Source organism: Coenobita brevimanus, chromosome 47, assembly GCF_032717465.1.
Source record: "Coenobita brevimanus isolate Jiangsu-jjx chromosome 47, ASM3271746v2, whole genome shotgun sequence".
Lineage (NCBI taxonomy): Eukaryota > Metazoa > Arthropoda > Malacostraca > Decapoda > Coenobitidae > Coenobita > Coenobita brevimanus.
This window is the reverse complement of record NC_137000.1, coordinates 5,921,517-5,934,032: the sequence shown is the minus strand read 5'-3', so window position 1 is coordinate 5,934,032 and position 12,516 is coordinate 5,921,517. Positions and strand designations below refer to the sequence as shown.

At 42.6% G+C, this 12,516-nt stretch overlaps 1 protein-coding gene across 1 annotated transcript in view; it reads left to right on the top strand.

Moving 5' to 3' along the window:
- Window positions 1-1,708: 1,708 nt before the first annotated feature.
- The window catches only part of LOC145398919 (U3 small nucleolar ribonucleoprotein IMP4), a 35,687-nt gene continuing 24,879 nt past the window's right edge, over window positions 1,709-12,516 (top strand). Inside the window, exons 1-3 of the mRNA XM_080271652.1 lie at window positions 1,709-1,754; window positions 7,205-7,325; window positions 11,334-11,554. Coding sequence (XP_080127778.1) covers window positions 1,752-1,754; window positions 7,205-7,325; window positions 11,334-11,554 — 345 coding nt within the window. The 5' untranslated portion in view covers window positions 1,709-1,751. The remainder of the gene's footprint in view (window positions 1,755-7,204; window positions 7,326-11,333; window positions 11,555-12,516) is intronic.

Here is a 12,516-nt window from a genome sequence, read left to right as displayed (position 1 = left end):
GTGGGGGCCCGGGGAAAGAGGTCACTCCGGGGATCGGGTTGTCCTGTAGCAGTCGGTCCAAGTCAGGGATACATCGTGGCTTTTGGGGCTGAACTGCGTTGGGCCGAGATGCTGGGTAGGGACGTCGTGGCTTCTCCGGAGCTGAACCATGTTGAGCCAGTTCAGATGACGAGGAGGGACGTCGTAGCTTCTTAGCGGAACCACATCGAGCCAGTTCAGTAGGTAAGTAGGGACGTCGTGGCTTCTTCCTGGCTGAACTGCGTCGAGCCGGTTCAGGATGGATGTCGCATCAAGCCAACGTCATTGGTTTGCATTGAGCCAAGCCGAAGTCAGAGAAACATCGAGCCTTCTCGTCAGTACAGCGTCGAGCCAGTACTGGACTGAAGATCTCTTGCCGTTCGCAGTACTTGGGGTTCGGGCTGGGACTGCAGATGGGCTGCGGCTCGGGGCGAGAATGGCAGCTAGTGGTGGCGTGTGCACGTCTTCTGTGCCCCTCTTGCGAGGAAGGCTGCCTCTCGTCTGTTTAGCGAGGATTTTCTGTGGTAGTAGCTGGGGCGGGGACTATATGGTAGGTGGCCTCCCGAGCATTTTAAAAACCTTCAGGCTCAACTGACCACAACAAAAGAATGTACAGTACCTGTGCAGTAGTCACTTATTGTTGTGACATTTATCCCCATATAGTGTTCTCCTTCAGTTACCCCATATTCAGGCAAATCTTACCTACGCCCCTAGTCACATCCTCCTCCTCATTCCCACCCCTCTACGAAGTATTTTCACTTTTCTTCCATTTTCTTCTTTCTTTTGTTACATCTCCTTGGGTCATCTTGGTAGCTTGAGGACGTATTTTCAGCTTTCCATCCTCCCGCCATTCTAAACTTTCCATCATTCCCCCATTCTTATCTTTCCTCCATCCATCATTTCGTAACTTTCCTTCATCCAGGGTCTCGTAACTTTCCATCAGCCAGTCTCTCATAACTTTCCTTCATCCAGGCTCTCGTAACTTTCCTTCATCCAGGCTCTCGTAACTTTCTTCCATCCAGGCTGTTATAACTTTCCATCATCCAGGCTCTCGTAACTTTCCATCATCCAGGTTCTCATAACTTTCCATTACCCAGGTTCTCGTAACTTTCCTTCATCCAGGATCTTGCAACTTTCCTTCATCCAGGCTGTCGTAACTTTCCTCCATCCCTCCCTCCTTTCCCCCATTCGTTGCCTTAATCTGTTCTCTCCCTGATATCTACTACGGCTGTTGCCATGGATACATCACCGCCGTCACCACCATCACCACCACCAGACGTCGCGCTTCGTGTGTTGGTTACCTTCATGGCCTTTCTGCCATTACAGACCCTTGACTAAATTCATAAACATCAACATGAATTTCAGATTCGTCAGAAATACGTTAATGTTATTAACATTTCGATGAGAGCCACTTCACCACCTGATTCTCATCGCACTATATATTTTGTATTTTTTCCACTAAAGCCATAAACTTAATACATTTCACATTTATTATAAAAACAATAAGCCAACGTCACGCTTATAACTCATATAACTTAAGACTACTATATTCACTAAATACTCGTGTGACGGGGAATCGTCCAGACGGGAAAATGTCTTGTTTTTGTTGTGATGGCGAAGTTGGTCCCTGGGCGAAGCCGAAGCCGAGCTGACGAATTGCCGTGAGATTCCCGGAACGTAAACATTCGAGAGGAGGTGTGACACGTGCTTGGGCGGTGTTGATTAACTTCAAAATGGTAATATTCCTTCTTTTACGCATTTGTGAAAGTAACAGCAAGGGTTCGGTTATTAGCGCATCAACAGCCACCCAGAGAGTACAGGGAAATTAGTTTGTGTAATCAGTAGGTAACGTTAGATATAGATGTGGAATTATGGTAAAATTTTACAAGTACACAGTACGCCCCTATTATTGGACAACAATTTTTTTTTTTATGTTTTTTAAATTATTCTGACAGTTTTGTCGGAGGTACTTGTGCCCATTTCCCCCACCACACGAATGTAGCAAATCCGACAAAATTGGAGGTAAAATCATCCAAAACATGCAGAAAAAGTTGTTGCCCAAGAAGTTACACTAACCTAACGGCGCAGAAAAGAAAAAGTGATACATGCATCCTCAGCGGTAGCCATTTTCAAACTGATTTTGAATCCCCTTGCATTGGCCTCCATAGGAGCGCGATTCAATTTCATTGGCTAATATAATCAAATTCCCTCCAATTGGCTGAAACCAAAAACAGGTGGGAAGGAGCACATGCCTAGAAAGTCAGCTGTAAACAGATATACAAACACACATATGCTTAAGCGAATAGGAGTAGGTTTTTAGGTATTAATATCTTGGTTATTATGCATTTGTGAATGGTATCATATTTAAAGAAAAAAGGTAAAATTATTGTTTAAGCTCTCAACTCCCCTTTAATTTTATTTTTCAGAACAATGCTGAGATTAGTGTTTTCAGTAGGATTTTTATTACCGGTATCGATTTTAACGCAAATTACTTGTTCGACTATTATCCCTCCCTTTCCCTACTTCAGCCTTCGCAAAACAGGCATTCTGCAATATATTCAGCAATAAGAATCGTACAGAAATCACTAAAATATGTTAAAAAGAATTATATATTTGATTAACTGTGTTTTTATCATTAAGCTAATCTAACCCAACTAATCAAACCTAGCCTTTATGTAAGGCTGTTCTGTATTAACTGAAATAACTGTCTTTTTTTTTTCTTTTTTTTTTTTTTCATTAATCTAACCTAACCTAACCAATCAAACCAAACCTTGTATAAGGCCATGCTGTATTAACTGAACTAATCTTAATTCACAATGAATTCATAAAACCCATAGTCACAACTTGGACATCTGCACTGGACGGACACCATAGCTAGACTAAATTCAAATTCATATCGCATATGAAGGGCCTCCCTTTCCTATTTAGGGAAATTAGGTTTGAAATGATTGCCCTAAAACAAAGGAAATTGTAAGGAGGTCGCTTATTGGCCATAGTCCATGACTCATGCAAAATGACCGCCTTTGACATCAGGTTGCTTATTGGCCACTGCTCAAGGCCGGTAAAATGTGGTGGAAACCAACATATGCACGCCCTCATAACTCACCAGATCCGGCCGCAACAAGACTAGCTTCTGACTGAAATTCAGAAAATAAAAAAACTATATAGTCATTATTACTGAGTTGCAGTGGTAAGTGTTGGTATTCAAAGTTCTTGTCATTGAGGGAGCTGTCTATTGGCAAACAGAAAAATAATGAATTCTGTTAGGGGTTGAAACGTTAATAGAACCAGAAAGTTATCTTTTTTTATGGCCTACCTCTCTTGGAGGTAGGTGGTGGCAACCATCATCCACTCACTTTTTTTTTTTTTTTTTTTTTTTTTTTTAATGTGAGGAAGAAGGAACCAAAGGCAATGAGCCTACAAAACTATTCCTTCCAAGAGAAAAACAAAATACTGTATAAGAGAGAGCCAAATTCAAGATCCGATCATTTCCAGATGCCTGGACACACTGCGTTTGAAAAACTGGAGATCATAGGAAGTAGGAAATACAGACAGAGGGAGACAGTTCCAGAGTTGACCTGTTGCATAAATGAAGGACTGGGAGTAACGGTTAACTCTTGCATTAGAGAGTTGGACAGAAAAGGGATGAGAGTTTGCTGCTAGACGGGTGCTACGCGCCAGTCGTAGGGGTGGAGGAATGCATGCAGACAGTTCAGAGGAGCAGTGACCATTGAAGTAGCGATAGAAAAGAGATAAAGATGCAACAGTGCGGCGAAGAGACAAAGGTTGAAGGAAGTCAGTAAGAGGAGGAGAGTTAATGAGGCGAAAAGCCTTTGACTTGGTGTAGTGCTGCCTGCTTCTTCCTTAGCCTTTATCATTCTTTTTCTGTGCCTGCCCTCCTCTCTTCCTATTTCTCCCATCTTTCCTGTCACTTCTTATTGCTTTTCTTTCCTTTATGGGTGGCTTTACATTGAGTGACAAGCCAAATGGTTTTCTGTAAGCCAAGAAACCATTTACAACACTGGGTGGTAACCATATAACCAAACCATACGTGCTTCCTACGTGTCAACAAGTGGGTTGGTGGAGGGTTAGTGCCCCTCCCCGTAAAACAAATAACTCAAAGTCAAGTGGCCACCCCTTACGGGATTATGGCGTCTGGCAATAAATAGACTCTCTATGACCCTTATTGTACTGGGTTCCATGTTGTGTACTTGTAAAATAAAACCGAGCTATTGCCTTTGCAATGGCAGCCCTTTGGTTAGTCTCTGATTACTTTCCAGTTACGGTTATTGTAGTTCACCTTTACTATTTTCTCTTGTGTTCCACATACAGTATTGTATAGATTTTTTTTTTTTTTTTTTCAAAAGAGATGATAAGTAGGCTACATACAGGTATACCCCGGTATAACAATGCAGAAGGTTAAGTAAAGGCCCATCGTTAAGTGGGGTATCATATCTTGGAGTAGATTTAACATGTAAAACACTGTATAGGGATGCATTTTTGAGTCTTAGGTTCCCCCCCCCAACCAAGTCCTAAACCCACCCAGATGAGCCCCAAAACAAGTTTAAAGCCAATCTAAATGGCCTAACAGCTGTTAAAGAAACTAACCTAAGTCTAACACCTTTAAATAACTCACTAAAACCAACAAATAAAATCTGAAAATCATCTGATATAAGTCTGGGAAAAATCAAGCTTAGTCAACTGTACCCCAAAAGGACAATATTCACCCCGCCAGTGGATAAAAGCCTAAAACACATTAATCAAAGTCTAGAAATGATTTATTAATCAACCTGAACACGTTTAGTCTAAAATGTCATCAAAATCGGTAAAAAAAATCAACACGCTTTATTAACCCCTAAAACGCGGCCATGGACAGCCGACCCCCCCCGTGTGGCGGGGTTTGATCGCGGTCTGAGTACCTGTAGGAAAATATTAGCCAAAAATCAGAGATTAACCCTAGAACATTATACTTGGTATGGCAGATAGTACTTACATTCAGCTTTCTCCAGAGACAGGTGTTGAGCCTTCATGGACTACCCAAGGACTTATGGAGACTTGCAAAGTTAGGTAACAAAACCTTCACTTTCACACCTCCAGCAACCCGGTTTCCCCTCTACCACAGCCTCATTCTGTCACAGTAAACTTTATACTACAACGTACAGGTAGTTTGGAATCCATATTTGTACAATAAGCATTGAAAATAAGGCTAAAATCAATGGAGCGTACGGCTGACATGCAGCGCGGCGACGGTCTTCCCGTCGCTCAACAAACATTTCCATTTTCACAGCTAAAAACACATATACTACATTATTTTCAATCATGGTACTTCCAACGTTGCTTAACTTCGCTGATCGGACGGGAAGCGGTGTACTCAACGTGGCATGGCCGTTGGCCACCCCATTTGGGATACATGGCGTCTGGCAATGAATGAATGAATGATGAATAGTACTTCCCATAGGCTCGCATGTCACTATTACGGCAATAAAATTCACTCTCACTGCCAGTAATGTGAAGCAGGAATGATAAAGACCACTGCGGCGCACTTTTATTCTGCCTTACGCCTGTCACTTTATTCTCGTTCCTGTCAGCCGCTCGCACTTCATTTTTATCGCTCACTTTCACTGTCGCTGTTGCGATATTTGGCAACAAGGCTTTCAAAGTTAGGGTATGTACATAGGGTGGCCAGGGGAGAAGTCCATTATCTGGACGGAGCCCATACCCGAACTCCCTTTGGCTCTATTATGTTGGATAATCAAGGGATTACTGTACTGTATTTTCACATGTTTGTATTAGTAGTTTTCCTTTGGAGCTTGAGTAGGCTGTTGCCATGCTCCTTGAGCATTTATGGTGCTTAAACTTATATCCATGCCTAATTCTAGGGGGATGCCAATGGCATGACCCCCAGATTTCCATTATATTTTATGATGTAAGACAAAAAGTTTTCTTTTCAGTATACCAATGAAAATTTTGGCCATTTAAGCTGTTGTTCACTATATAGGAAATTTGGCCAAGTTTGTAGTAGAAAAAAAAAAACCTGTTGACCAGCCTGTTAGTGAACCAGGGGATACCGCTGGTTCACCGTCCAAGGATCTACTGTGCCTGCATCAGACCTGTACTGCTGTATGCTGCAGAGACATGGGCACTGACAGCAAGTTTGGAGAGGTTCCTGTTGACTTATGATCAAAGGATGCTGAGGTATAGCTATGGCAAGAGTTAAGTGGAGAGGCAGAGTGTCAAATGAGGAGGTGAGAAGAAAATATGGAGTGGAGAACATAGAGGATAGGATTCGGAGAATGAGATATGAGATGGTTCAGTCATGTGTGCAGAAGAGAGCAAGATAACATTTAAGAAGGGCTATGAAGCTGGAAGTAGAAGGAAGGAGACCAGTGAGAAGACCGAAGAGAACTTGGAGGCAAATGGTTATGGAAGATGTGAGACGTTTGAATATAAGAGAAAAAGGCGGGGAGGACAGAGATAGATGGAGACGACTCGTATCACTTCCAACCCCAGCACTGGGAAGAGAAGGATGCTAAACATAGATGATGATGATGATGACCTGTTGACTTGGGCATGAGTAGAATATATTATATCATATAATATGGTGAAACTCATATTAAGTGAGGAAAAAGAGTCATGATAATGATAAGCTCTTATTTGATGTGGTGTAACTTGAACTATATCATGCTGCACTGCAGCTTTTTGCTTAGTGATGTCAGTAGGTGTGCCTTTGATTGAAGTTGTTAGTGTTTAATACTGTACAGTATGTAGCAGGTACTGAGCACTGTACTTAACAGTCATGTACTTTTTGTGTCTACCGTAGGCTAATATATGGTTGTGGAAACATGAAACACATGCATTGTCATAGCCCACACACTAAAGTACTGGGTTATTTCTGACTGATGAGTTACAAATGGAGAGTGATGGTGTGATAGCAGGAGTGGTAAATGGGGTCACGGTCCTTCCACTGTCCCATTCCCCCCACTATAGCTGATCACCAGAAATGGCCTAATTCTTGTGAGCATAGTCTGAGAGAGCATCTCTGTTTTATGTTTCCACAAACGTCCTTGTACTTCAGCATCCTTGCGCTATGTAAAAATCAAAAGCCTTGAATATGGAGAACTAGGCTGTGAATATACAGCTGAGGATGGCAATTTTACTTACCAGTAATTGTTCTCTTTTTATTCAGAGTGGGTTCAGCCTAAGAAAGCAGGCCAGATTGCGCCGAGAATATCTGTATCGTAAGAGTATTCAGGAGCGACATTTAGCCACCCAGCAGAGGAAGGACAAGGTCAAAGTTGCTCTTCAAGGTAAGTGAGTCTGCAGGTGTTTACAGTGCTAAATGCTCTCAACTCTCCAACTCGAATTCTTCCCGCTCCTTCTGGCACCTTGCCAAAAATCTTTCTAACAACTTTACCTCATCATCCTTCCCTCCTCTTTTCTACTCTGATGGTTCTGTAGCTATTTCTTCTACTGATAAAGCAGATCTCTTCGCACAGACTTTCTCCTCCAATTCCACCTTAGACGATTCCGGTGCTGTTCCTCCATCTCTTCCCCCCTCTGACTTCCTCATGGCTGACATTAAAATTTCTTCAGTTGATGTATTTTCTGCCATTACTGGCCTCAGTACTAACAAGGCATATGGGCCTGATGTGGTCCCTCCTGTTGTTTTCAAGAACTGTGCTTCTGTGCTTACACCCTGCCTATGCAAACTCTTTCGCCTTTGTCTGTCAACTTGTACCTTTCCTTCTTGCTGGAAGTTTGCTCTCATTCAGCCAGTCCCAAAGAAGGGTGACCACTCCCAACCCTCCAACTATCATCCAGTTGCTTTAACGTCCTGTATTTCAAAAGTTTTCGAGTCAATTCTCAATAGAAAAATTTTAAAGCATCTTTCCTATTACAACCTTCTTTCCAATCGTCAGTACGGGTTCCGTCAGGGACGCTCCACTGGCGATCTTCTCACCTACCTTTCAGACTCCTGGTCATCCTCCTTTCGGGACTTTGGCGAAAGCTTTGCCATTGCACTTGACATCTCAAAGGCTTTCGATCGAGTCTGGCATAAATCTTTAATTTCCAAACTGCCCTCCTACGGTTTCTATCCTTCTATCTGTGCCTTCATCGCTAGCTTCCTTTCTGGTCGTTCTATAGCCGCTGTTGTAGACGGCCATCGTTCTTCTCCTAGATCTATCAACAGTGGTGTTCCTCAGGCTCTGTCCTATCACCAACTCTCTTCCTTTTATTCATCAATGATCTTCTAAGCTGTACATCTAACCCTATCCACTCATACTCTGATGACTCCACTCTTCACCTTTCCATTTGGTTCCCGCAACGCCCATCTCAACAGTTACTTCAACAAACAAGGGATGAGGCTATGGCACACCTAATGTATGACTTGGCTCGTATCTCTGACTGGGGTAAAAATAATCTGGTTGTTTTTAATGCATCTAAGACTCAGTTCTTACACCTATCAACCCGACAAAATCTTCCACAGGTATACCCACTAATGTTTAATAATATTCAGCTTAATCCTGCATCATCCTTGAACATGCTTGGGGTTTCATTTACTCGGGACTTATCTTGGAAAGGTCATATTACATCTCTTGTAAAATCTGCTTCCAAGAGATTGGGTGTGCCAAGCCGACTCCGCTCTTTCTTTACCTCTGCACAATTGTTGACTCTATACAGGGGTTTTATCCGCCCCTGTGTGGAGCACAACTCTCATGTGTGGGGAGGCTTCCCACATACAGCTCTTCTCAATAGAGTGGAGTCAAAGGCTTTTCGTCTCATTAACTCTCTTCCTCTTACTGACTCCTTTCAACCTCTGTCTCTTCGCTGCACTGTTGCATCTTTATCTCTTTTCTATCGCTACTTTAATGGTCACTGCTCCTCTGAACTGTCTGCTTGCATTCCTCCACCTCTACGACGGGCGCGTAGCACCCGTCTGGCAGCAAACTCTCATCCCTTTTCTGTCCAACTCTCTATTGCAAGAGTTAACCGTTACTCCCAGTCTTTCATTTATGCAACAGGTCAGCTCTGGAACTGTCTCCCTCTGTCTGTATTTCCTGCTGCCTATGATCTCCAGTCTTTCAAATGCAGTGTGTCCAGGCATCTCAAAATGATCGGATCTTGAATTTGACTCTCTATTGTATTTTGTTTTTCTCTTGGAGGGAACTGTAACTGCGGGCTCATGGCCTTTGGTTCCTTCTTCCTCGCATAAAAAAAAAATAAATAAATAAAAAAATTTACTGTACGAATAAGCTTGAGCATTAAGGCATTGCACAGACTGAATGTAGTATAATAAACCTGAGCTAAAATGTCATGTGTTTAATAACTGATGCTGTTAGAGGATGGAAGCAGTGTACATGTCTCTGCCAGTACAGTACTAGAAAGTGATATGCCACTAGGGTTCTCTTGAAAACATTCAGCTAATATTACATTTAATTCATATGTAGTTTGTAATATTCTGAGGCTGGAGTTTCGTATTGTTTTTGAAGGCTCCAACACACTTGCATGCATTAGCCTTGGTCACCTTAGGGCAGCTGTCCATGCTGCTCGATCTGTGGCAGCCTCCCTGTTCAGTCCCTTAACCCTGAGGTCACACTTAATGACCTCGTCCCACGTCTTTTTCGGTACCCTTCGCAACCCCACCCCCAATATGAACGCTTCTCACTTTCTGCACCCAATTATCGTCCCTCATCCTCTCCACATGCCCAGACCACCTCAATCTACTTCACCTCATCATAAATCCAGTACACTCCAGTCCCATCCTGCCTCTCAACTCTTCCATTGTAAACCCAGCCCCCCGAGGCTTTGCATACAGGGACGCATTGCACATCCACCTAATCATTGTCATTTCTGTATGCTTGAGCTTGCAAATATCCTCTTCCTTTACTGCCCAGGTCTCACTACCATACAGTATTACACTTCGAACACATGCTGCATACAAAGATCCCTTAGCATGTAGGGAGAGCCCACTCAGTGTCAGGAGAGGCAACAGCTCCCTAAACTTCTTCAAACCACTTCTCACCCTAGCCTCAGAGCTAGCTCCAGCCCGACCTCCAGCACATAACATGTCTCCCAAATAACAAAACTACTGTATTCTACACACTTAAGAACTCACCAGTGGGATCAATTCTTTCATGCCTGACAACCTCCACCTGCTCTCCTTGACATGCCACACACATAAAATCAGCATTATCTCACAGTCTACCTTTAATACCACTGCATCTCTCATGCACCTACTTATCACAAACACTGCACAAGATGGAATTACTGCTCACGCTCTTGTGGCAAACTGCACATGCCACTCACTTTCTTCTTTGACAGAACTGCCACCAACCCTAGATATCATCACTTTTGTTTTATTTGCATATACTCCTAAACCCTTGTGCCTCATACCATCTCTTCATTTCCTAAATCTTTCCTCTGCCTCCTTTTCATTCTCTACAATCAACACCAAATCATCGGCATAGGACATCTCCCACAGGAGTCCATTTTTGAAGTCACATGAGAGGGCTTCATGTACCATGTTAAACAACAAGGGACTCAAAACTGACCTGTGATGCACACCAACATTCATGGGAAACACGTCACTCAGATCTTCATTCACTCTTACCTGGGTGCAGGCACCCACATACATGGCCATAACCACCCAGTCCAACCACTCCTCAATCTCAAGCTTTCTTATTGCCCACCACACCACCTCACTAGGGACTTCGTCAAAGGTCTTCTCCAAATCAACAAAAACAAAGTACAGTTCTCTTTTCTTTCCTATATATGTTTCCTGGAGCTTTCAAACAATGAACATGGCATCAGTGGTCCCCCTGCCTGGCATAATCCCAAACTGCATCTCATCAATATTCACTCTCACTCTAATCATACCTTCTAGAACTCTCTTCATTAGCTACCTTCAATGTCTGATCTAAAAGCTTTATACTTCTATAGTTTCCTCTTGCCAGGGCATCACCCTTCCCCTCATACACATTTACATTTACACTCATTCTTTCAACATCATAAAATAATTATTGTACATGTACTGTGCATTAGTATTACTACTGTACATAGTTCTGTGCATGTACTCGATACCTTCGGTCTCGTAGGATTCACTGTCAGTTTGATAAAGTTGTCTGGCATTGGCCAGAATAAAATTCATTACTAAAATTTTCTTGATGAGAGAGTTAATGGTGACAGTATTATCATATGCAGCCACCTAGAACTTGATCTAAGATGAATGAAAATATCTGTATTAGCAGGCATAAAATAAGAGAGAAATGTGATCATGAGTGGATTAATATAAAATGCTTGTTTTTAACTTGTAGGTGGAACAGAAATACCAACAGAACTTCAGGAAAATGCATTGGAATTGATGGCTGGAGGTGACTGGGATGATTCAGGGCCAAAGCTTGCAGTGGAGCTGGGGGCAGAGGCAGGAGGGCTGGCTGACATTGATGATGAGTACCGATGGGCTGGTGTAGAGGACCCGAAAATTGTCATCACCACATCCAGGGACCCTTCATCAAAATTAAAGCAGTTTGCCAAGGTTGAGCTTTACGTAAAACCTTTTAACTATTTGTTAAGGCAATCACTTCTATAGTATATTAAAGCTCTGCTTTTATAAGAATGTAAATGTCGTGCATCATGACTTTCATTTGACTTACACTCATCTTTTGGGATGGTTTTGTTCAAATGGTGAAATCAGTTTTATTGCTCTGTTTTTGAAAATCACAGGATTAATTTAGACACATAGGTGACATAGCTCAATGTTTGTTTACATATGAAAAGTCAGAATCAGAAATCAAGTGGAAGTCAAGATAGCTCCAGAACAATCTTGGCTTTCTTCGAGGTTTCATTATTTTACCTCACTCCCTGCCGAACCCCTTGTTAAACCTCATGCACCCTACTGCATGATGTTATAGAATTTTCAAGGTCTTTTGATTTTGACATATTTTATCTAGAATTGTTGGTTGGGGTCAGGCATAACTGGATTCAATAATAGAAATGCCATAGTCAGCCTGTCTGGGTTATTATAGCTTGTGAAAGGTATTGGTAGGAATTTTTTATGTAATTTTGTTTTCCTGGTTGTGTGGTAGGTGGGGTCACTCACCATCCACCCACATGATGTAGTGCTGCTCTCAGGTGACTGCCCCTTCCTTCCTTCCTTCCTCCTCTGTCTTTATTTCCTTCATTCTTTCCTCTTCCTTCTTCCAGTGGGTGACTTTGCACTTTCTCTTCTGTCTTTCTTTCCTTCACTCTTTCCTCTTTTCTGCCTATGGGTGAGTCTACACTGAGTGGCAAGCCAATTGGTTTCCTGTACCCAAGCAAACCATTTCCTACACCCCATCACATTCCTCTGCACCCCATCTAAGGTCACTGAATGACTGGTACTACAACTAGTTACACCTCACACCCCCCTAGCCCCATCACAACATGGCTTCAGGCCGCTTCACTCACAAACACCCTTCTTATGGACCTTACACAGAGAATTTTTGATGGCATGAATTC